The 25688-nt window shown below is 52.3% G+C and overlaps 1 protein-coding gene across 2 annotated transcripts in view; it reads left to right on the top strand.

The window, feature by feature from the left end:
• The first annotated feature begins 3960 nt into the window (after positions 1-3960).
• Positions 3961-25688, top strand: part of Kiaa0930 (KIAA0930 ortholog) — a 41377-nt gene continuing 19649 nt past the window's right edge. Inside the window, exon 1 of one of the 2 annotated variants that reach the window (XM_052748536.1) lies at positions 3961-4201. In XM_052748536.1, coding sequence (XP_052604496.1) covers positions 3976-4201 — 226 coding nt within the window. In that variant the 5' untranslated portion in view covers positions 3961-3975. Of the gene's footprint in view, positions 4202-4597; positions 4758-25688 lie in introns of those variants that run through there. The other variant, XM_052748537.1, reaches the window with a different exon arrangement.

Here is a 25688-nt window from a genome sequence, read left to right as displayed (position 1 = left end):
GGTGAAATAGATGTAATGTTTCTTTACATAATTTAACACACATCCTTACATTGTTAAACACATGCAGCATAACCAAAAGTAACGCACCTTTACACAGTTAAAATAATATTCTGCAGCATAAACAAATGGACCACATCTTCACCTAGTTAAAATAATATTCCATAACAGAGGACCTTGGAGTCTAGACCTGGGGATGGCTGCATTTAACTTCCCAGATGCAACAGAGGCTGGGGTCCCTGTGTGGTGGTGATGTACACCTGTGATATCTCAGTACTGGAAGACAGAGGCAGGAGGATCAGGAGTTGAAAGCCAAGGAACAGGTTCTGAGCAAGTGGGAGAACCCTGGGTCCTAAGAATGTCTGGCCAGGGACCTGGAAGTGTGCACTAGCACCACCCAGGAAACTCTTGCCGTTAGCAGATTCTCAGGTGAGGATAGAAGAACCTTGCTCCTTGGTAGGCTGGTTATAATCCGCCTACCCTGAGCTTGGACTGATTGCTTTTTTTCCCCGGGAGACCCAATCAGACTCACAAGATAGTAAGGTCAGAGGTAATGGGGCTTATCCAGTCACTCACCACATTGTGCGGACAGACCGTTGACAGGGTTGATGATTTGGTCCATCCTGGCATGGGGCTCTCAGATGAACCAATCTTCTCTAACAGGTCTCTAGGGCTCCTGGACACTCAAATAAATGAGGGAAGGAGTCCATGGGCATTTGTCCTGACTAGCTCTTAGAGTAAGATATCCCCAAACAGGTAGAGATAAAAATGGAACCACAGATGTCCCCTCAGCATACTAGGCTGGCAGTAACCTGAAAAGTCAAGCAACTGACCCATTAAAGAGAGTGACTTGTGGTTGATTTCTGGTTGTGCTAAACTTGGTTTCACTCTTCCAGGGTGTGTGGAACTTCATGGAATGAAGTGCAGTGGAGGGCAGCTGGGTTCCTGTCAGTGTGTTCTGTTAAGTGGAGAGCAGAATAGAAAAACAGACCGGCCAGACAAAGGCGAATGCAGGTCATTTATAACTTAAGTTTTATTGTGTTTCTGCCATAACAAATTAATATTAAACACAACTAAGACACATTTATTGCCTTATGGTTCCATAGGCGGTTAGGAGTCCCGCTGAGCCCCATTGGACTAACAAGACATTTATCATTGTCAAATCTTTCTGACGGTCAGGTTTTTTTTTTAAGTCTTATGGACCCAGGCTGACAGTCCAGTCAATCCTTTTGTATATATTCATGTGTGGGCATGTGCACCACAACACACTGTTGTACCCAGAGTCCCCCAAAGACCACCAAGAGACTGAATCTGATGCAAAAGCAAAGAGTCTTTGTATTGTTACGAGTTAACTCGGGACTCTCCATCCATCTGATGCAGCAGCAGAGCAGGAGAGACCCTAAGTAGCCATGGGGCAGGGTTTTTAAAGCAAAGGGGGCTTGGGGTGTACAGACTACATAGGAACAGAGTCAGGATTGGTTTATGCGAGTGGCAATCATGTTAGTAACTTTTAATTGGCTAGGGTTAGTTGGGGGTTACAGTTATCATTTTTGGGCAGGCCTGGACAAGTCCCAGGCACTGTCCTTGAGCTGCCATGGAGGCTGGCTGGCCTAGCACTTACTATGGGGCTTGACTCAGTGGCCCAGGCTCTGTCCTTGATCCATGCACATAGCTCTAAGTTGGTGAGGGGTCCCAGACAGTAAACAACAGGCTGAACCTTGAGCAGTCCGAGTACACGCAGAAAGGGAGCTACTGCAAGGACTATGTCTTTTGTTCACAGCCCTCCCAGAAACTGCTTGCTTAAGTCTCAGGAAACTGAAATTGAGGCCCGATCTCTGAGAGAAGACTGAGCAGCCTGTTACGGCATCTGCTTGGCCTTTCAACACATGTGAGGGTCAGAGGAAAACTAGTCAGAGCTGGTTCTCTCCATCCATCATGTGGGTCCCTAACATCGAACACGGGAGGTCAGGCTTGGTGGCAGGCATATGAACTCACTGAGCTATATCTCACTGGCCCACGGCCCTCCTATCTTGAGTGCCGGGATTACAGGTGTGCACCAGCAAGCCTGCTTGCTCTCCTATTTTAAAGACATGAACTGACCACACTCATATTCAACTTGCTTTACTTAACATGGACCAAGTGGCCGGGCAGTGGTGGCGCACGCCTTTAATCCCAGCACTTGGGAGGCAGAGGCAGGCGGATCTCTGTGAGTTCGAGGCCAGCCTGGTCTACAGAGCGAGATCCAGGAAAGGCGCAAAGCTACACAGAGAAACCCTGTCTCGAAAAACCAAAAAAAAAAAAAAAAAAAAACATGGACCAAGTGATCAGAACCCAGATCAAGAAACAGAGCCCTGGAGCCGGGAAAGTGTGGCTCACTGGCTATCACAGCAAGATATCCTATGCCTGCTTCTCAGAGGAGTCCCCATGTGGACAATGAGTGTTACTGATGAGAAAATCCAAGTAATGTTCGTGTATTGTTCAACAAATACATTCTGGCACCTGTCCTGGAATGGATGCCAGGGAAACTGGAATGAATTGATTTGATGTTGGTCCTTTGGAGGCGACTGTGTGGGGTCGAGGGAGAGGGATTTCGAAGCGGCTAAGGACGCAGTGCTTTGGTCAAACTCCTCAGAAGGCTTCCCAGGGGAGGTGGTGATGATGGTGTTGGAGCAGCAAGGATTTCAGGCCAGAGCCTGGCCTGGCAGTCGGGATGCGTAGGCAGTGACATGGCTTCCCTGGAAGTAAGGAAGCATAACACTGCCAGCTTCTGAGACCTCGAACACGCTGTCTGATGGCCATATCCTTCCCCTCATTCTCAGTAGCCAAACCCCAGCTCTCCAGGCTCACACCTGGTCACCTCAACCTCTGTGCTGTGTCCTCATTAGCAGATGGGGGTCACAGGCCCGGGGAGAGAAGAGAAAGGCCATTCATTCCTTTGATGCACACCTTTTTACAGAGTCCCTCCTGTGCTTGACTCTGGGACCATGGAAGGAGTCAGACTCAGGCCCTGCTCTGAGGGTGTCAGGGGACAGTGGCACAAATCTCCAGGTGAGGGTTGAACAGTGGGTCGAAGTTGTGCATTTCCTGCTCTGGAGTGGTTTCCACACCTCATGGTCCCAACCCACCTTACTACCATGCCTCCCAAGGCAATCTTCCTGGCAGGCCTCTCTCCTCCATTGTCCCGCATGTAGCCTGAATTGATTGGCCCTGGGAATACAGCTGTCAGAAGACAGACTTGCAGAACACAGTGTCGCCGTGGGAAAACACCGTGGCTGACACAACAGGTGTGTGCTTTCTTGCCATTCAGATGCCTGCCAAGTCCAAGGTAATGGTGCTGGGTGATTTGGTTCTCGGTAAGACCGCGAGGCCTTCTACATCTGTGCAATGTGATGTCAGGAGATGGTAAGGGTGCGGTGCAGAGAAACGGAAGGAGAGCCAGGCCAGGTGGGGTTTTGAGGAAACGTATCTGAGGGCACTGGGACCCAAAGGGGAGAAGAAAGCATTAGGAGACTGGGGAGAAGGACACTCCAGACAGGGTGAAGAGTCGGGGCAGGGCTTTATGCTTAGTATGACTGCAGGAGCTGACTGACATGGAGACACAGCTGGCTGAGGGCAGCCGTGCACAAGGCCACTCACCCCAGTCCTGGGAAAGGCTGCCTCCCTGGATCCTCCTCTCTTAGCTCAGGGATGGATGCCTAGCTGGACCTTGGCCTTCATCAGAATCACATGCCAGCTGACCTCATCCACCTCTGGTCTCTCCATACCTCCTCAGCACAGGGAACAACTCCCCAGTCCTCCTCCCGCCAGTGTACAGGCGAGGGAACTGAGGCTACCCATCCTGCACCGGTGACCCCCTAGGAGACCACCTTTCGGAGGTGGTTACTTCTTGCTGAGTCCTGGGAAGCAAATTTTCAGCAGAACCTAGGTGGAAGGTTCAGGAAGAAATAAGCAAAGCTGGTGTGGTGGAGACAGGAGGGAATGCACAGGGCAGTGACTGAGCGCAAAATCGGCGGAGAGGGGGCGGCTCATAGGCGTGACTCTGCTGGAGGGAGGTGGGGGGCGGAGTGGGGCTGGGAGAAGGTGGGGGAGCACGGGCAGCAGGGAAGGTCAGGAGACCAAGGAAGATGTGGGGAGGACCTGACGCGACAGGTTGCAGCGAGGCCGCGGTGGGCACCCGAAGTTGGCAGAAGCTGGCCGCAAGGAAGTAGGCGGGGCCAGGAGAGGGGGCAGGACCAGGGACAACTCACCGCCTTAGCCAGAGATTGGGGCGGGGTTTTGAGGGTAGGAGGCGGGGAAAGGGCGGGTTTAGGGGCGTGGCCAGGCAGAGGGCGGGGCCTGGGCGGTGGCGGGCGCGCGCGGGCGGCGGCGGAGCGGAGGCTGGCAGTGCTGGGCTGGGCTCCCGGGTCGGCGGCAGTGGCGGCGGCGGCGGCGGCGACGCGCACAAAAGCGGATTGTGGCTTCACTGGTGCTCGCGGCGGGCGGCGGCGGGGCGCGGGCGGCGGGGCGTGCCGGGGGCCCCCGCGGGCGCGGCGCGGGCGATGAGCCGGGGCCCGGCATGGCCTCCGCGCGGCCGCCGGGCCGGGCCTGTGCCTCGGCGTCCGCGCCCGCGGGGCTCCGGGCTGGGCCGTCCGCGCAGCCGGCCGCCTCCCGGGAGCCCGCGGACGGCGCCGAAGCGGAGGAGCGCTCGTTGCAGCACATGCTGCGCGCCATAGCGGAGGAGCGCGGTCGCCTCAACCTGCGCCGCGAGGTCTGCGGCCTGGGTGAGTGACAGTGCCGGGAGCGCGCGCCAGTGTCCGCGCGTGTCCACCTCCGCGCGTCCCCCTGTGCTCCCTGTCCTCCGTGCGTCCCCGGGGCCCTGCGCTCTGTCTCTCGGGACCCCAGGTCTCAGTCTCTTTTCGGTACCACAGAATCCCGAGCCTTGCGTCTTTGCGTCTCTGTCTCCCTCTGACCGTCAGGATGACTGTCCCAGCTCCTCCTTCCTCTTCGTGGTTCTGCAACTCTTCTGCCTTCTCCGGGAAGACCCGGGGGCCCCCACTGCTGCTGCGGGGAGTGTGGGCGTGAGATTTCGAGAGGCCTTTAGTCCAGCGCGCGAGGCAACGTGCCGTGATCGCATCCCCAGCCCACATGGAAGGCTGTGTCTCCTGTTTGCTGTAGTCTTTTGTCTTTCTGCACCCAAAGGCCCTCTTGTCCATTAGCTCTACCAGGGACCTGTTGGGCCTCTGCCCCTTGACCCCGCCTAGTTGGCGCCGGAATCTGGGCTTGCTGCAGCTTAGCCGGGTGATTCTGGTCTAAGGAGTCTTTCATCTGCTGGGTGGGGTGGGGGTGTCTCATTGTTTGAAAGGGCCTGGGACTGATGGTGTGGGTGGGGTCTTCTTGGATGCGAGGTAATGCATTACTGATGCATTTGCCCATGCCCATGCAGAGGAGCCCCCTCCACTCTAGTCTCGGGCTTGTCATTTTTCTCTGTAAAAAGACCCCTCCCTTCTTCATGCAAGGAATGACTTCATTCCATGTTGTCAGTGTCCCCTCACCCCAACCTCCCTCTTAGTGTGGGCTTGGCTTTGTGTGTGGGGTGTGTGTGTGTGTGTGCTGGGGGTGACAGCCTTCTAGATTCTATGAGTGCTCCAAAGTGGAAGTGTACCTTGGTAAGGCCACAGAGTAGCAAGGACAGGATAAAGCCTGGCACTCAAGGTCCCTTGGTAGGCCACACCCTGGAGTCTTGGTGAGGACAGGAAGTGGATTTCAATTGTTTTTTGAAGGAGGCCTGTTTAGCACCTGACCTTCTCAGGCAGCAGGGTCTAGCATAGCCCACCTTGAGTGGAGTTCTCTTGTCAGGCAGGTACGGCCACCTGGGGGTGTCTTCTGAGGTGGGAATGAATGAAAACATAGATTTTAGTGGTTTCCTCAAAAAGGGGTCCAGAGGATGGTTTGTGGCTGAATTGGAGTGCCCTTATTGATGGACTCTGTATACATGTATTTGAGCACTGTGTGCCCAACCTGTCGTGACCAGCTGTCACTTGGCACAGAATATCTGAATTGGGGAGGGTCTGGGGGACCATCTGTTGCAAGCCCTTCGGCCCTGTGACCTCAGCAGCTCCAGGTAGCCCCTTCACACTCCCCCTGCACACACCTACCTCTGTTGTTCTTGGCCTGAGAGCGTCATCACAGTCTCTACTGGACAGCCTGCAGGGTCGTTCCCTAAGAGCAGCGAACCCGTTACCCTAGCCTTACCTGGCAACTCACTACATGCCAAGTGCTCTGTGCATGCTCTGCCAGCTCAACCCTCCTGACACAGTATCACTTTTGCCAAGCACGAATATAATCCGCCACCCGTAAGGAGTCTTGTTCAGGGACACCCAGTGAGGAAGGAGCATAGCTGACTGACCGCTGGCTAGGATGACCCCAGAGCCTCCCCACATCCCCAGCCAGGTCTGCTGTGCCCGTTACCCCATACAGTGACTGTCACTTCTGCCAGCCTTCAGTCCTCCCTCACATACCAGGCTCCCTCCATCCTCTAGAGCGTCCTTAGACCCTCCTGCTTTGAGCTTCTGGATGTCTGTGTGTGCTGCTGTTTTCTCTGCATGGGAAGCCGTTCCTACTTGTCTGCGCCTCGTGCACTGCAAGTTCCCCTTTGAGTCTGCTCCCTGTGGTTGCCTGGAACCCGTCCTCCATACCCAGTCACACAGCCCTGTCCCCTCTGTCCCAGACGATTGGCACGACTGTGGCATTGCAATGAGCTGTGTGGCTGTCCCTCCAGCAATCAAGAACCATGAGGGCATTGCCCAGTCCTCATGTTGGTGCCTGACATGGGGACACATACAGAACATGAGCTTAGTAAACATGTTGGGAACAAATGAGACATTTCCCTGCTGTGTGGATGGCCAAGGAGAATTGAGCCTTGGTCTCTTAGAAGAGAATGTTCTCTTCACAATGAGAAATCTGATGTTCAGAGAGGAAGGGGGAAGCCTGAGAGGGGCTTATGGTTCAGTTGGGTTAGAGCCTCACAGTAGATACTTTTTGAGTCGCTGTGACTAATACCTAACAAGAGCAACTTAGGGAAGGACTGATTTGTTTTGGCTCAAAATTCAAGGATAGAGTTCATCATGGCAGCAGGTGCTTGAGGCCGCTGGTCACATGGTATCTGCACCAGGAAGCCGAAGGAGAGAGGGGGAGAGAGACAGACAGACACAGAGAGAGAGAGAGATGCTGGCACCCACCTCATGTTCTCCTTTTCATTCAGTCCAGGCCCCCCACCCCATGAGGTGGGCCTGCCCATATTCAAGGTTTGTTTCCCCGCATGGATTAACCCAATCCAGATAATCCCTCAAAGACTTGCCCAGAGGCTTGTTTCTGTAAGTGTCAAGTGGATGGTGGATATTATCCATCCTGGGTCTGCTGGTCGGCCCCCACACTCAGGATGTAGGAACTCAGGACCCTGTCAGAGTACTCCACGCCTGGCACGCAGTCCCTTACCCTCTCAGCCCGCAGGGCAGCGTTACATTCTTGTTTTGTTTTGCTTTTGTGTTTCAGTTTTGTCCTTTGGATTCCATCTTGTCGTGCTCACTTTACAGCTGTGACAACCTGTTGGGTCTATTAGTAAATTTATTGGTGTTGGGAATTGAACCTAAAAAGCCTCATATATCACGCTAAACACACGCTTTATCACTGAGTGACACTCCCAGCCCATTATAAATGAATTTCGGTGTTTAAGTAAAGCTTGTTACTCAGAGCTACGCTGTGTCCTCTCAGGCTCTTGTTTTCCTCCTGAGGTGGTTCTGAGTCAGTGTCTGTTTATGAGAATGAAGTTGCTGGCCCTACCTGCATAAGGATGATCACTTGGCTCTCGGGATGAAAGGCACCTTGGAGCTACAAATCTGATTTTTTTTTTTTGGTTTTTTTTTTTTTTTTTTTTCGAGACAGGGTTTCTCTGTGTAGCTTTGCGCCTTTCCTGGATCTCGCGCTGTAGACCAGGCTGGCCTCGAACTCACAGAGATCCGCCTGCCTCTGCCTCCCGAGTGCTGGGATTAAAGGCGTGCGCCACCACCGCCCGGCTCTGATTTTTTTTTTTAATGCTCTTCTGTGATGGCCTCAGTCAAAACATTTTGGGGGCACTTGCTGTGTGCCAGGGATTGAGGCTGGTCCTGGCTTCACTGCAGGGGAGAGAGAAGACAGCTGCATAGGTGATTGCTAGGTTAAGTAAAAAACTCTGCTGGAAGCAGCCAAGATTACGGCTGCCCGTGCAAGATTCTGATGTTTCCATAGGAAACGACTTAAGACTCTGTAGCTCCCAGAGAGCTCTGCTCTGCCTCAGTGGTTTGGTGCCCACGAATGTGATGCAGCCATCTAGAGGCCCACTGCTTCTCGTAGGGGTGGGACTTCTCCTGTTCCCTGGATGGCGACACAGGGCCCGTCTTAAATAGGCAGTGTGCTTCACCAACCAGTGTGAGTTCTGGGGGGCCGGGGTCCACATCTTGCTGCTTGCCTTTGTCTCTGTTTTGACAGAGTAATTTTTAAGCCTCATGCCTGGGTGTTGGGCTTCATTGTCTGATAGATGGTATAGGGGTCCATCCTGGTCCATAGTGCTGCAGATTGGAAGGAGTGCTCTGTGCCCATTCCTTCTGTTTATCCCCTGAAGTGTGCCTAAGTGGCAGGTCTCATGGCACTGCCTGGGACACAGGTTTGGAGGGGTGGTATTGTGCCCTCCACCACAAGTGGCAGGATGTACCTGAGTTCAGGCACTGCACAGAACAGAGACCCACCCAGACCTGTCCTCAGGATGCCAGTATGTCCCTGGTGTCTGCCAGGTTGGCACATATGGCTGCTTGGCTGAGATGGATCAAGGAAAGGGTCACAGATACAAGAGCTAAACCCAGGAGAAGGGTTTGTGAATGATATTGGCCTCTGGGCAGACCTGAGTCTGGGGGAGGCTGGATGGAGGAGGAATGCTGGGCAATTTGGAGGGGCCTGTGAGAGTTGAGGCCGGAGCAGCGGTTTGGGTTGAGTGTCTGAGAATTTGGTACTTCTCAGGCCTGGCCTCTGGGAGCTTTGTAGGTGTGGCTTTTTTGGGTCAGGGCAGGTGTTACCACGCAGAACTCTGCACACTGTGCCACGGGCCCGATGCCCCTGCACCTGTAGCACTTGTTGTAGCTTGGCTCCTGTGGAGGGAGGCTCTGCCATCACCCCGTTTCCAAGGTGAGGAAGCTGCACTTGAGAGAGGACTGGCTGTCCTGAGGTCACAGAGTGAGAGGCAACCTGGAGAAGGTTCAAGAAAGATAAAGGAAGACCTGCTGCCTTGTTCTCAAGTGTGCCGGGCCCCTGGGACCACCTTTTGAATTGGAATGGGCCCCCGCACACCCCCGCACACCCCCGGCTGACCTGGCCTTTTTCTAGGCAGACATCATCGCAGGGTTTAAGTGGTGGCTGGGGATTCTGTGGCAGGTATGGCTGGAGAGGAGGAGGACTGTGGGACCCTGGCCAAGCACCATCTCTGTGTCCTGACTGTAACAAAGGAGGCAGGCTCTGTGGGGACACGGGAATCACACAGAAGAGGAGCAAGTAGGAGATGAGCCGTGGCACGCACGGGCTCAGTGTAACCTCTGGTGGAGGCAACACAGGCTGAGCCAGTGCCTGGGGTAAAGATGTCTGTTGGGATGTCTGCCCATAGGATTTTTTTTTTTTTTTAAGGATCTAGAAATAGAGTTGTTAAGACAGGGAAAGTGGTCCCAAGAATGGGAGTGGGCTAGTGAGCTGAGGGCAAACAAAGCCTCTGAAGAGATGGCTCCTTTGTTCTGAAGTTCAGGCTGGTTTGCAGTCACTGGGCAAGGCTCTCCTGGGATGGCAGTGGCCCTTCAGCCCGATGGCTGTGAGCTGGTTGTGGGCCAGCGTGGTGGGAGGAAGTGTGTCTGTACAGAGGGGTAGCAATACTGCTTTCGGTTCTGGGGCCTATTTCAAGGCCTGTAATTCTGGCTTCTGCTGGTCCTAGGACCGGAGCAACCCCAAGGCACTGGTCAAGTGGAAACCCTGTGCCTTCATTGCACCTGAGGGCTCTGGGCTTTGAGCTCTAAAGAGACCATGGTCTCAGCTGCAAGGCCATCTGTAGCCAGCCTTCTTGACATCACTGGGCCCCGGGTGACAATACTGTGCTGTCTTGCTCTGTGGCTTGGCTGAGTCATTTCCTACCCTCTGGCTTTCTTCTGACCCAGAGGCTCCTTGGCTCCTTCACCAAGCTGGGAAGGCTCCTGAGACTCAACTTAGCCAAGAGTGTTGGGAAATATTATTTTAAGGTGTGTTCCCTTTGTTTATGTTGCATTTGTTTAGCTCTGTGAAGCCGTGTTATTGTGCCTGTTTAAAACACCTGTTGGTCTAATAAAGAACTGAACGGCCAATAGTGAGGCAGGAGAAAGGATAGGCGGGGCTGGCAGGCAGAGAGGAGAGACAGAGAAATCTGGGAGAAGGGGAGAAAAGTAAGGGCCAGAGGAGCAGGAGGACTCCAGGGGCCAGCCACCCAGGTACACAGCAAGCTACGGAGTAAGAATCAAAGAAAAGGAAAAGCCCAGAGGCAAAAGATAGACAGGATAATTTAAAGTTAAGAAAAGCTGGCTAGAAACTAAGCCAAGGTAAGACTGGGCATTCATGAGTAATAATAAGCCTCCGTGTGTGAATTTATTTGGGAGCTGGGTGGCAGCCCCCCCCCCCAAAAGAGTAAAAAACAAAAAACAACACAGGAGTCCATTGAAGAGACGCTCCACATAGGCCACTTGTTAAAAAGCATCTTCCAAGTCGCCAAACAATCTAGCCAATTAAAGAGGTAATTTGCTGGGTGTGGTGGTTGGTGCATGCCTTTGATCACAGCACTCAGAAAGCAGAGGCAGGCTGGTCTCTGTGAGTTCCAGACCAGCCAGGGCTACAGAGGGATACCTTAACAAATAAATGAATGAATAAATAAATAAAATAGTTTTTTTTTTAAAGATAAAGCAAACTTGCTGGATGCAGTGGTATGCAATTGCAATCCTAGAACATTGGAAGCAAGAGGATCGCTTTGAGGCTAGTTAAGTCTACACAGCAAGTTTTGGCCTAGCCTGGGCTACTTATGAGATCCAGTCTCAAAACGTTTAAATACCAAACATTTTAAATTTAAAGTGGCTGGGCCATAATTTATCTAATTGGTTTTATCTTGTTAGTCACTTAGCTCAGCTTCACAAATAGGTTTCTATATTGACCAAGTAGCCTGGGAGGCCATTCTTAGAGTCTGTCCTCCAAGGGCCGAGCTAGGGCCATTGCTAGAGGACAGATGCTCACCAAACTCACAGAGAAACTTTTTAAACATTGGCACAAAAGCAGAAAGGAAAGTGAGCTGTGGTAGGGGAGGAACCTGGGAAGAGGCCCGCACTGAGAGTGTGTGTGTGCAAGGAGCTGAGGGAGAGCCTGCACTGAGAGAGTGTGTGTGCAAGGAGCTGAGGAAAGAGTATACTGAGAGAGCGTGAGTGCAAGGAGCTGAGGAAAGAGTGTACTGAGAGGTCATGTGTGCAAGGAGCTGAGGGAGAGCCCGCACTGAGAGAGCGTGTGTGCAAGGAGCTGAGGGAGAGCCTGCATTGAGAGATTGTGTGTGCAAGGAGCTGAGGAAGGAGCGGCACCAGATGAGGCTCCCAGCCAGGCACCCTGTTGGTCTGTTAGTCTTCAATCTGTCTCCTCACCTGAGAGATCTTTGCCTGGGATCTCTGGATTGTCCTGCTTCTAGAGGCTCAGAGCCGTTTGTTCCCAGCTAAGGACGGGGAGGTCTGGGAGCTAGGCCTCTGACCACAGCCCAGGCTGGCTCCCCATGACACCTGCATGTCCACTTGGCCCCCTCCTACACTGCATGCCCACCAATGCTCAGCAGCACCTGGCCCTTCCTTCTTCTAGTTATGCCTCTTAACACCTCCCCTGGGGCTGCTACGTAGTTAGCCTTGTAAGCCATGTCTCACTCCATCCTCGTAACTCCCTGAGAAATAGGACTGGATTCCACATTTTATTTTATTTTATTTTTTTATTATTTTATTTTATTTTTTTTTTGGTTTTTCGAGACAGGGTTTCTCTGTGTAGCTTTGCGCCTTTCCTGAATCTCGCTCTGTAGACCAGGCTGGCCTTGAACTCACAGAGATCCGCCTGCCTCTGCCTCCCGAGTGCTGGGATTAAAGGCGTGCGCCACCACCGCCCGGCAGGATTCCACATTTTATAGAAAAACTAACAACGAAAAAATGGGGCCCAGAAGCTGGGTGGGTGGTGGTGGCACACTCCTTTAATCCCAGCACTCGGGAGGCAGAGGTAGGCAGATCTTTGTGAGTTCAAGGCCAGCCTGGTCTGCAGAGTGAGTTCCAGGACAGCCAAGGTCATACAGAGAAACTCTGTCTGGGAAAACTAAAACTAATAATAATAATAAATAAATAACGGTGGGGGGACGGGGGTGGGGAACAGAGCATTGAATGGTACTTTTATCATCTTGGGTTTGGGTGCACTCAGCTTTCTAGAGGGCAGAGTTCTCAACCCTGCACTCAAACCCTGTCAGAGGGGTGAATCCTGGCATGTTCTGGCCAACAGGCTGTAACCCTGGAAGCTTCCTGCAGAGCATCCTCCAGGTCCCCTGGTGAGGTAGACACACGGAGCTTGGATCCCGAGGGTAGGCTGCTGGGCTGTTTCACGATGGCTTTGAAGGTTCCTCAGCCATGTCTTGACCAGATATATCTTCCTGAACATTCCAGATGTCCCCACCTCTGGATCCATACCTGGAACACCCTTCCTCCACAGACCAGCCTGTCTGTGCTGAGCACATGGTGTAGGCTCATGGGCTGGGAAGCACTTGGCCTGGGCTGGGGCACTGGGCAAGTACTGCTCTTAATCCAGCGGTGGCACTCACTGGCTTCATTGGAAACTCAGCTTCCCTCCAGCCCCTCTGCCTCAGTCTACCCACTTGTTACCACACTGTCCACTGTATCAGCTCACCTTTGGACAGGGCCACTCCTGGGAACCTTGTGCGTGTCTGGCACTGCTGATGGAACCCGAGGCAGTGTGTGTGTGTGTGTGTGTGTGTGTGTGTGTGTGTGTGTGTGTGTTAGGCAAATGTCTCGTCATTGAGCTGTATTCCAGCCTCCCTGGAAACTTTCAACAACCCAATGTGTCCACTCTCCTTGTCCCCCCGCCCCCCAGACATGAATTTACTCCATGGCGTCTCTGCTGTTAGCCTGTTTCCTGTGTGATCAGGGCAGCTCTCACAGTTGGTGGTAACTGATCTGTCCAGCTACCAGTCCCTTCCCCGTTTCAGAGATGGGATCATTTACCACTGAGGCTCAGAAGCCAAAGAGTGCCTGTGATGCCTCCTAGGCTACAACTGTTGTCCTCCTTCCTGTCATGAGTGGCCTTTGCTCACTCCTCTCCCTGGCCGTCACTGTTCTGAGGGACAGTCAATCTACAGCCCCCCTCTTGGGCCTCCTGTCCCATAGGGTTGGGTGGGTTAGGAGTATCCCGGTGGGGCTTATGAGGGAAGACCCTCGGGACATGCTCCAGGTAGTTTGGTCTAGATCGCAGAATGCTCTGGAGATCTGGAATGCAGCAGGAAGATCTCAGGATGCTGCCAGCCTAGCCTTGTCACCAGCAAGGGAGGTGGGGCAGGTTCAGGAGGCCCTAAGGGGACCCTGACTAGCTCACACAGGACATGACCATGAGAGCCAGCTAGAGCAGAAATGCCTGGTCCTAACCATTCCATCCTGGGGCCCTGTTGGGCAGGTGAAGAGACTGAGGCCCATTGGTGGCAGGTAGAGTTTCCTTACTTTTCACATGGGCAAATGAGGACCCCAGAACATAGACATGAGAGGAGCTCCAGGACTTTACAAGGCCCCTGGGCTGCGGAGTGGAGCAGGGATGTATCGGCTGGATGGTGTCCACCAGCTGTCCCCGGGATATGCAGACATTGGGGATGGGAGGCTTGTTTAGGCTCGTAGGTTTGGAGTCATCTAACTAGTGAAGGACTCTTAATGCAGTCCAGGCTTAGAGCAGACCCCTGCCAGCTCACTCTGGGGGTCCTCTTCCTCTTCAGTCCTCCTTTTGTGTGGACATGTGTATGTGTGATTGTGCGTATGTGACGCATGTGTATGTGACGCAGGCCCATGAAGGCCAGAGGTCAGCTGAAAGTCTTCTTCACTTACTCTCCACCGTAATTTTTTGAGACAGATTCTCTTACCAAACTCAGAGCTCACCTATTTGTCTAGATTGGCAGGCCAGCAAGCTCCAGGGATCTTCCTGTCTCTGCCTCCCTGATGCCGGGATCACAGGTGATGTCACCATGCCCAGCTTTTACATGGAATGAAACTCAGATCTTTGTTTGGGCAGCAAGCACTTTCCACTGCCCTGTGTCCTGTTCATGCCGTTGTGGGACCTGCCTCGACACCCCCCAGACATCCAGGCCTCACCACTGATGTAGGCAATGAATAGTCTTCTTCATCTTGGGAATATTGCTGGAGATTCCAGTACCAAAGCAGATTAACACAAGAAGAGCATACAGCCTTATGGAGTGAATGTTTCACGTGACTCAGTCTCCCTCGAGACGAAGGGCTAAAGCTGTCTATGTTTCATGCTAAGTCTGAGGAAGTGGAGAGTTTGAGGTGTGGTGGCTCACACCTATAATCTCAACAGTTGAGCTGTGAGACTGAGGCAGAAGGATTGCCACAAGTGTGAGGCCAGCCAGGGCTACAGAATGAAACCCAGTTTCAAATAAGCAAAGCACGTAATGGTCTTAGAGAAAGGCAGCTGGATAAAAATGTGAATGGATGTCAGTAAAGTGGCCTCTTGGTCTTGGGAAGTGCTGGAGTATGGAGCTTGGGAAGCGAACTGAGGGGGATTCCATCTATACAGCCATGGAGAAGTCATCCATGCTGGGTGAGACTTTTCAGTGGTGAGATTACTTTGGGGTCATCTGCACTGTGTAAGTAAGCCCAGTAAACCCTTGGTTCCCCAAGTTGGACTTGGATGGAATCGCGCTTAGGTTTGTCTTGGGACCGATAAGGAAGGGGTAGAAGTTTGTTTCTCTTCCCTGGGGAGAGTTCTCACAGCCCCCTCTGTATGTCCCAGGCCACAAGCCCCGAGATGCCCCTCCTTGTCCCACGTTCACCGGCAGTGCCAGCTTCTGTGGTGTTGCTGAGCCATCACCGGCCTCCATCTGTCTGGCCCACAGCAGCCGCCTGTCACTTTTGCTGGTCACAACTTTAATGACAGAGCAGAAGCCTAAGTAAGATTCTTAGGGCTCTCTGCTCCTCTCGGTGACTCGGGATGTTCCCAGGACTCCTTCACTCTGCTCTCCTGTGCCTGGAGTTGTTTTCCTGCCCGTCTCTTGGACAGCCTCAGGTATCATCAGCTCCAGGCCCTCAGGAGCCTTTCCCTGGTACTGTAGGAACTGGCCTCCATTCCCTCCTTCTGTTCCTGAGGTCAAGATTCCTGCCACCAGGCTCCTCCCCACACCCACCGGTGCCCCTTCCGGTGCCAGTCAGCTCTCCTGTATTCCTTGCTGTGCCAGCCCAGTGGACAGTGCCCGAGTCACCCCCACAGGAACTCACAGTGCGGGATGCGGGACTGTATCGGGTGTTGGGTTGGTGGGAGAGGCCTCTTGATGGAGAGGGTGTCTGGTCTTGGGGAGCCGGCCTTTGATGGGGGCTTCCTCCTGAGCAGAGACACAGTGGGAAAAGAGATTTCTTTGATTCGGGGTGGGATGGGCTACTGCTGCCTACCTCAGGGGATGAGGGGCAGACTACACTAGCCTCAGGGCATCTCAGAGATGGTCTGTGGGGAGAGGGCATAGTTCCTTCCTCTCAACTCTTGGTTTCCTCTTAAGTGAATGAGGAACCAGTCATAACTGCCAGCTGGAGTTCTGGGACACTGTTTAAAGCCTGTTACGCAGGCTCTCTTTCTCTCTTTGGAGTGTTTTTTTGTTTTGTTTTATTTTTTGTTTTTTGTTTTTTTGAGACAGGGTTTCTCTGTGTAGCCCTGGCTGTCCTAAAACACTTTGTAGACCAGGCTGGCCTCGAACTCAGAGATCCCCCTGCCTCTGCCTCCTCAGTGCTAGGATTAAAATTGTGTGCCACCACTGCCACGCTCGCCTGTTATGCTCTTAAGGACTGTTAAAAACCTCACCACCTGTGGAAAGTACTGTTGGCCAGCAGGGCCACTGCTTGAGGCTATCAGTAGGACCATGTGTGTGCTCGGGTTCAGGGCCAGCCGGCGTGAAGGGAGAAAGACAAGTTAGAGGTGCATTTCTACCCTGTTCGTCATGGCATTAAGTCCCTGCTGCCTTAGGGCCCTGTGAGAGCTGGAACACCACATTTGGAGCCTCAGACATGGTTGGCCTGCTTGGGCTGCTGACTCAGGGAAATCCAGATCCTGCCAGCCAGGGAGGTGGGGCTGGGATTCCAGAGTACTCCTGTCCCCTCCCCCCAGTTCTCCCGGGAGTCCTCTCCAGACAGGGAACCTGGTGGGATGAATCAGCCTCAGCTGGTGCTGCAGCTGTGCTCAGCTGAGGTCACCCTCTTCCCAGGGCTGTCAGGGGAGCCTGTGCACCCGGGAGAGTTCTCTGTAGCGCTCTGGGTGGTACAGAGCTCTTCTCAACCTGTGCTGCTCCCTTTCTGCAGGGGAGTGTCACCCCTGTTGGCACATGGAGCCAGTGGGACTTAGGGGGGTTGGCAGGCAGTTGCTCAGACTCTCACAGTAGCAGTAGGCAGGAACCTACCTTTCCTGGATTTGGAGCTGTGGCCTGTCCATTCTCACCCTTCGACACGTCTGCATCAGAGGGTGCCCTTTGGTGCCCTGTTCTTTTCTGGGTGGTCCTGTCCTGGGTTGGCACGTGAGGAAGCACCCCGCCCCTGGCTTTCAGAAGGTGGGTAGTCGCAGAAGTGAGAGCAGAGCAGAGACCTGAAAGAGAATGGTGATGGAGTGGGCCGTCCCAGGAGGAGGAAGTCGGGTGAGGGACGAGGCGCCTGCAAGAAGGATCACCTGGCCGTGGGAAAGGTGTGTTTGGGTTTGTTTTGCTCCCAAAGGGGCCTGGATGACTGTGAAGCGAGGGGAAGACCCAGGGCCAGTTAGCACTTGGGGTCTGCCCAGGTCTGGGGGTGCAGAGTCCTGTTTTGTGTGATGGTTCTTTATCTGGGCACATGGGAAAAGCTTAGCACACTTGGGCCTGCAGAACCCGCAGCAAGCTGGTACCGGGTCCACTGTAGACGAGATGGAGCTACGTGGATGGAGCTAGGGTGTCTGGATCCTGGCCGGAGCCTGGCACGGAGAGCAGGGTGAAGAAATGAATGAACAGTGAGGCCCAAGTTCCCAGCCTGGGTGCTGACCTCTGTACTAGTCAGGGAGTGGCTAGAGAGGGTGGGCCCTGGGCGTCTGAGGTTCTGTGACTCACCTCCTGCCCTGCAGTGCATGAGTGGAAGCCAGAGAAGGGGACTGGTGACTGCTCAGTGGAAAAATAACCTGCAGCCTAGGGAGATGGAGGTGCTGGCTGGGGGGTATCTCAGGAGGCTCACAGCTCCCTTTGGGTCAGGGCACCCTGTAAAGTGTTATGGAGCTAGTTTTTCGTGTGGAAATAAAAGCCACCATAGTGGTGAATCCAGAGGTGGGGGTTTGCACCTGGAGACCCCTCAGTTGATGAGATGTGCCAAGGAACATCACAGTGGCCTGGAGGCAGGCTGTGGGTGGTGATGTGGCAGGTGCTGTGTTGTGCCAGTCACGTGGGTGATTCTGTGGCATTGCTGCTGCGGAGGGAGCATAAAGGATGGCTTTGTGGGAACTAGAGTCCTACAGGCCGCCCCAGAGGAAGCTCGCACACTCCCTGGCAAGGGGGAGGCCGCAGAGTGCCAGCATCTACCATGACCTTCCCAGGCAGCCTGGATGTCAGCCCCTGGTTTCCTGACTGTGAAGTGGGTTCTGAGGATTTTCGATGTGTGCTTGCCGATGGTGGTTTGGGTGTGTGTGTGTGTGTGTGTGTGTGTGTGTGTGTGTGTGTGTGTAAATCTGCCTTAGCATCTCTGAGTGTACACCATATGTTCATGTGCCTGACATCATTTGCTGGCTGCCTACAGTGACCTCTGTCCCGCAAGGTGCAAGGCCCCTCACTGATAGGAAGTGAGAAATCACTGGGACGAAGCTGGAAAGGGCTGAAGGTGTGGCTTGCAGGCAGATGCATGTGGGCAGTGGTCTGACCCTGCCACAAAGCAGCAGTGGCATGCCTGACTGGTGACACAGGCCTTGTGCCTCAGTTTCCCATCATGTGAATGAAGATCAGATCAGAGTGGGCACGCAGAAGGGATCCAGCCCCAGGGTACAGATAGCTCTTAATGTGTCTAGAAAGGCGCAGCCAGTCAGAGGCAGCCTGGTGTGGGAGTGAGTGTGCAGATGGACCCCAGGAGCTGAGCACTGAGCTGCTGTCACAGGGAGTAGATACTGCTGCTGAAGGACATGTGGCCTCTGCGGAGGTATTTGGTCAGGGAACTGGGTCAAGGCTGGCTACTGCATTTGAGAAATGCAGGGCAGATCTGGGGTGCTGTCTGGAGAGCTTAGCTCATGTGGTGAGGGAGCCCGGACTTCCCCTAGAAGAGACCAGACCAGCTCAGCCTGATTTGACCATCTGCATCACCCACACCCCCCACTTCCCTTGGGATTGCTCACATGGGACCCGAATGACCAGTTCTTCATCCAGGGCCTCATCAGGGCAGCCTGGCCTCCTCGGACAGCTTCTTTGTGCTTTGTGTCCCAGGGAAGGAGGGCCCTCAGCACCCAGGCACAAGATGATAAAAGGCCTATTGAGGCCACAGAAGCCTATTCATCCTGCCCAGAGGACCCAGGGCCACCCTTGGACTCTTGTCAAAGAAAATTGACCTCTCGGCCTCTGCTGTTGGCAGGTATCCAGAAGCCAGCAGAACCCACTGCTGACCAGGTGTGCTCTCGGGAGGACCTTGTCCGTGTAGCCCGGCGTTGGGTCAGGACCAGGAGCTAGCATGCACACGCCACAGCAGAGAGACACCATCCCAGTGCCCCCACCCCTTGCCAGACTGTTCAGAGACTTATCCTTGGAGGGGAATCACTGACCGCCAGCCATTGTGCTCCTGAGGTCGGCCCCTCCAGCTCCACCTCCTCACTAGGCTGGGCTACTGGGCCTTTCCTGTCCTCCCTCGGCCCAGGCTTCCCTGCAGTGGCCTTGAATGCTGCTCCCAGCAGCTGTACTCCCTCTGCTTTCTTAGCTTATAGTTTCCACTGAGCCCCGGCTGCACTCCCTTCACTGGGAGCTGCTGGCAGTTGGGCCACGGTGCATGCTCTGCTGTCCAGCCCTTGCTCCTTGCCTGGCTCTGAGCACCATCTGCCAACAGCCTGGACAGTGGGCACTTGGGATGCTGGGTTCACAGTCCAGTTGGGGCCAACTGTGCTCCTGGGCAGCCTCTCCTTGTGGCAGCACCCCTGCCTGTTTAAAACAAAACAAAAACACACCAAAAAACTGCTGATGGAATTGTGAGATGGGAGGGAAGTTTAGCATGGTGCCTGGCGTTCAGGAAGCCTTAGTGTGTTTATAAAACTGTGACAGAAAACTGGGAAACAGGAAGAAACCACAGCTTCACGCTCGCTGGACATTTGGATACTTCCTTCCAGTCTTCATAGGCATTTAAAAGCAAAACAAACAAAAACCTGTTCTCATAAGTATTTATATATGTTCGCTTTCTGTGTTCTGGCTCCCTCTCTTGATGGAAGTAATTTTCTAGTAGTTAAGTTGTAAGTCGTATTAAATTCTGGCATTTGCTAGCTGTAGCTGCTAAAAATGTCTTGGTTCCTTTTTATTTCTGGTGTGTGTGTGTGTGTGTGTGTGTGTGTGTGTGTGTGTGTGTGTCTGTCTGTCTGTCTGTCTGTCTGTCTGTGTCTATGTGTCTGTGTCTCTGTGTGTGTGGTGTTGTGTGGAAACTTAAGATTGACACTGGGTGTCTTCCTCAGTTACCCCCCACTTTATTTTTTTGAGACAGGGTCTCTCCCTGAATCTCGGGCTTGCTGATTTGGCCAGACTAGCTGGCTGGCTAGCAAGCCCCGGAGATCAGCCTGTGTCACATCCCTGTGCTGGGACTCCATGTGCACACTGCCACATCTGGCTTTTTACGTGGGTTCTGGGGAGTCGCCAGCTTTTGTGGCCAGCACTTGACCTAGCCATCTCCAGAATCCCTGTTTCGGTTCCTTTTGTTTGTTTTTGAGTTAGGGGGTCTTACTGTGTAGTCAAGGCTGGCCTCCAATTCCCAGTCCTTCTGCCTCAGTCTCCTGAGTGTTGGGATCACATGAGGTAAAATTCCAAATGTATAAGACAATTCTTAATGAAAATCTAGTTGGGGAACATAGCTTCATGGTAGAGTAGGGGCTCAGCACTCACAAAGCCCTGGGTTCGATCCCCAACACCTCCCTCTTCTAAAAATCACAATTTTTAAGGGCCATCAAGATGGCTCAGTGCATAAGAATGTTTGCTACCAAGCGTGGCAACCTGAGTTCCCTCCCTAGAGCCCACGCAGTGGGAGAGAATTGGCTCTCAGAAGTTGTCCTCTGACCTCCACACATGTGCTGTGGCACGCGCCCCCCCCCCCAGCAAATTTTAAAAAAGACAAACTAAGCCTTCTGCATTAGCTGCTTTTCTCGTTGCTGTGACAAAACACCAGAAAAAACAAACAGCTTAAGGGTTTGAGTTTATGGTTTAGTAGGAGTTACAATGTCTCATCATGGCCGAAAGACTTGTGGCAGGGGTGCGAGGTCGCTGGGGGCGGGATGAGTTCCGACTCTCAGCTAGCTTTCTGCTTTCCCCACTTCTATCCAGTCCAGTCCTTAGTCTCCTTGCTCTAGGAATCCACCTAACTCTGCCTCTTAAGTCCATACCAACATTGCCTAGGATAGTTTACATGGGCTGAATTCGGGTCCTCACGCTGGTATAGGTGCTCTCGCTACTGAGCATCTGCCAGGTCCCCACTGAGTATCTAAGCCATCTCCTGGGCCGCCATTGAGTATCTAAGCCATCTCCCAGGCCCACATTGAGTATCTAAGCCATCTCCTGGGCCGCCATTGAGTATCTAAGCCATCTCCCAGGCCCACATTGAGTATCTAAGCCATCTCCCAGGCCCACATTGAGTATCTAAGCCATCTCCCAGGTCTCCATTGAGTATCTAAGCCATCTCCCAGGCCCACATGGAGTATCTAAGCCATCTCCCAGGCCCACATGGAGTATCTAAGCCATCTCCCAGGCCCACATGGAGTATCTAAGCCATCTCCCAGGCCCACATGGAGTATCTAAGCCATCTCCCAGGCCCACATGGAGTATCTAAGCCATCTCCCAGGCCCACATGGAGTATCTAAGCCATCTCCCAGACCCCCACTGAGTATCTAAGCCATCTCCCAGGCCCACATTGAATATCCACCAATACCACCTTGATTTCATTAATCATCTTATTCATCTCATTCATTCATTCAACTTATAAGTATTTATTGTTTCCATATACCAGACACTGTTGTAGGAATTCACTGTATAGCAATGAACAAAGTTACCAAAGACAGGCAAGACTAAGGGCTTTGGGGAACTGATGTTCTGTCAGGATGACTTTGTTAAAGCATGTCCCAGGCTCAGAATAAATTACTCTTTTTGAGGCAACAGCTGTGTTTTGTAAATAAGTAAATAAATAAAAAGGTAAAATATCCATTCTGTTTGATAGTGACAATGCATGGGGTAGAGAATGCTGGCAGGGTGGGGCTTGCAGGGGTGTGTGTGTGTGTGTGTGTGTGTGTGTGTGTGTGTGTGTGTGTGTGTGTATTTGTGTGAACTTCAGTCATCATCCTTAGCAATACTGCTCACCTCCTATGACACAGGGTCCCTTGCTAGCTTGGAGCTCCCCAGTTAGACTGGCTACCAGTGAACCCCAGGGGTCCTCCAGATGCTGCTCTCCAGGACCAAGGCAAGCACTTTACTAACTGATCTGGGGCTTGCAATTTAAAATTGACCAGGCTGGCCTTGAACTCACAGAGATCCACCTGCCTCTGCCTTCTGAGTGTTGGGATTAAAGGTGTGAACTACCACCACAAGCTAAAATTGATTTTTAAAAATATTTTTTTTTATATGTCTGGTTGTTTTTGCCTGCATGAATGCATGTCTGGTCTTGTGGAGGTCAGAAGAGAGCATTGGATTCCCTGGAACTGGAGTTACAGATGGTCTGTGAGCCCATGTGGGTGCTGGGAACCAAACCTGAGTCCTCTGCAAGAGCAGCGAGTGCTCTCAACTGCTGAGCATCTCTCCAGCCCCGGGCTTGCAGTTCTCATGGGGACCTGGAGCTGGGAGTATGGATAGAGAGGTCTGACAGTTCTGTAGGGGAGGAAAATTGTCGGCAGAAACACATGTCTGCAGATTGGCAGCTGTGCAGGGAAGCGATAACTGGGAGTTTCCACTGGAGACAGTCTGCCTGTGGTCACGTGGGGCTAGAGGATGATGGGCGTGGGGTTTGTGTTTAAAGGGGGAGAGTCTTGAATATGTTAGGATTCTACATCCGAGTAACAAAAACACACATCCTGCTTACATTTTGTCGCTGACCAGAAGAAACGTAGAGAAGGAAGGGGTTGTGTTTTAGCTTATAGGGCCTTCAGTGGTCCATTGCTGAGGAAAGTCAGTGCAGGAACCATGGAGGGACATACAAGAAGAACCAGGTGCCCAGGGAATGGTGCTGCTCACAATGGGCTGGGCCTTCCTCCATGATTAGCATTCAAGACAGACATGCCCACAGGCCTATCTGAGCTGAGAAATCCCTCAAAGGAGACTCCTTTCTCGGGTAACTCTAGAATGCCAACCTGTTGACAGTTAAGGCTAACTAGGAGACATACCAGAGAAGCTCAGACAAGGGTACTATATTGGCTGACCATCTATGGGAGGGTGAAAACCCCAACCCCAGAACACAAACACCCTCTAAGGATTCCCAGGGCAGAGGCCCTCTGCAGCTCCCTCTGCAGCTCCTATCTGCAGCCCACCCTCCACAACCCTCTCCACAGCCCCCCTCCTCAGCTCCCCTCCTCAGTCCCTCTCTGCAGCCCCCCTCCGCAGCCCCCCTCTGCAGCTCCCCCCTCCACAGCCCCCCTCCGCACCATCGCTGGCATTGTCTTGTGTGTGATGGGCCTCCAGCAGCTGCAGTCTTAGTCTACAGCACTGCAGAGCAGGGGATGGCTTGGGCTGCTGTGACGTGAGGGTTGAGTTTTTTAAAAAGTAGGTTACAGGCTGGAGAGATGGCTGAGCCATTAAAGGCTAGGCTCAAAACCAAAAGTATGAAAAGAAGTGTTTTGCATTTATGTTTTGTGTCTATATGTGTGACATATGTGTCACGTCACATGTGTGGAGATCAGAGGACAACTTGTGGGAGTCAGTTCTCTCCTGACGTGGGTTTTCATAATGGAACTCAGGTCCTCAGGCTTAGCGGTGCACCTTCACTCACTGACACACTTAAATGACCCTGGGTTTTATTCTTTCCTTCCTTTCTTTCTTCCTGTCGTAAATGATCCTGGGTTTTATTCTTTCCTTCCTTCCTTTCTTCCTGTCGTAAATGATCCTGGATTTTATTCTTTCCTTCCTTCCTTTCTTCCTGTTGTAAATGACCCTAGGTTTTATTCTTTCCTTCCTTCCTTTCTTCCTGTCCTAAATAACTCTGGGTTTTATTCTTTCCTTCCTTCCTTTCTTCCTTTCGTACAGTGTTCTGCCTGCATGTACATCTGCAGGCCAGAAGAGGGCACCAGATCTCATTACAGATGGTTGTGAGCCACCATGTGGTTGCTGAGACTTGAACTCAGGACCTCTGGAGGAGCAGCTAGTGTTTTTAACCCCTGAGCCATCTCTCCAGCTCCCCTGTTTTTTATTTTAAGACAGAGCTTCACTCTACAGCCCTGGAACTTACCATGTTGTCCAGGCTGGTCTCAAACTCGTAGAGATTCTCTTCCCTCAGCCTCCCAAGTGCTGGGATTGCAGCTATATAGCACCGTGCCTGTCTGGGATTTAGTTTTATAGTCTGTTGTTAGATCTGGTTGGACTCCTATGGGGTTCTTCTGATTATTTATAGCTGCACTGACTTTTTGAAAATGTGTGTGTGCATACATGCATGTTTTGTGTGTGCTGTGTGTGAGTGTGTATGTATGTTGTGTGCACATGTGTTCGTGCATGTGTGTCGTACATGTTCCTGTGGCTGTGTGTACATGTGTGTACTTGGGTGTATATTCATGTGGGGACCAGAGACTGATATTCAGTATTTTCCTCAACTGTTTTCCACCTTACTCACTTTAAAAGGTTTATTATTTTTAATTATGTGTATGTCTGTGTTGGTGTGGATATGTGCATGTGAGTGCAGATGTGGAGGCCAGAAGAGGACTCTGGATCTCCTGGATCCAGCTGGCAGTTGTGAGCTGTCATGTGGGTGCTGGGGACTGAACCTGGGTCATCCAAGAGCAGCAAGTGCTCTGAACCGTGGAGGCTTCTCTCCAGACACAAGGACCCTACTTTTTAAAATCAAGAATGGGAGTTGAACTTGGCATCTATGATCATGTCTTATTTCTCTCTGGAACTATAAATAGATGTGAATACATTGGTAAGCCTAATATTAGATTATTCTTGCACTGCTAATTACATCTTGCTTAGCCAACATGTTCTTAGTGGATTTCTGGATCCTGTGTAGTACTGCAGTTAAGATTTGTTGTTGCTGTTTTGAGTCAGGGCTTTATGCAGTATTGGCTGGTCCTGAATTCATCATGTATCTGGGATTATGGCCACTAGCTGCCATACCTGGTCTGCATTTATGATTTTCAGAGGTTGGGGATTTAGCTCAGTGGTAGAGCGAAGGCCCTGGGTTCAGTCCTCAGCTCCGGGGAAAAAAAAAAGACATCTGACCCAAGCATGGCCAGGCAGTGGTGGCGCACGCCTTTAATCCCAGCACTTGGGAGGCAGAGCCAGGCGGATCTCTGTGAGTTCGAGGCCAGCCTGAGCTACCAAATGAGTTCCAGGAAAAGACACAAAGCTACACAGAGAAACCCTGTCTCGAAAAACCAAAAAAAAAATAAATAAAATTTTTTTTTCATGTTGATCCCTATGTGATTTTACTGAGTGTGTGTGCCTGGCTGTGTTGTCTTGGAGTCAGCTGTCTACCTCATAAAAAGAATGTACAAGTTTCGTGGGCTTTAGTAATGTGTGAGAAGCTGGAGTTACCTGCCAGCTGATAGCATTGTCCTCCTGGGGGCGTGCTAAGTCGCTAATACATAGCAGTCCCTGACCTAGCAGGTTAACTAGGTGCCTATGCAATACCTCAATCATCTTGTGTGGTCTTCTCCATGGCAATGGCAGGAGCAGCCATTCTTAATCTTGCCGATGGGGAAACTGAGAGGTTGGGTCACTTACCCAAACAGGCAGCAGGCAGGAGCGTGGACCAAGTCGATTATAACTGGTTCCACAGAGGCTTCTCCAACTCCACACTGGGATGGATGGTGCATGACAAGCCTCATAAGACAGCATGTTCCCTTCCTTTTCGGTAAGTGTTTGAGAAGTCACCTCTGTGGAAGGTAGTTGGAATCTGTAAAATGGGCTCTCTGCAGGGAAGGGGGCCCACAGACCCTGACCCATGGAGCATCCTACCCACGTTTCTCTTATGTTA

This window comes from Peromyscus californicus, unplaced genomic scaffold (assembly GCF_007827085.1).
Source record: "Peromyscus californicus insignis strain IS unplaced genomic scaffold, ASM782708v3 Scaffold_20__1_contigs__length_68692818, whole genome shotgun sequence".
NCBI lineage: Eukaryota > Metazoa > Chordata > Mammalia > Rodentia > Cricetidae > Peromyscus > Peromyscus californicus.
This window is presented reverse-complemented; position numbering and strand designations above follow the sequence as displayed.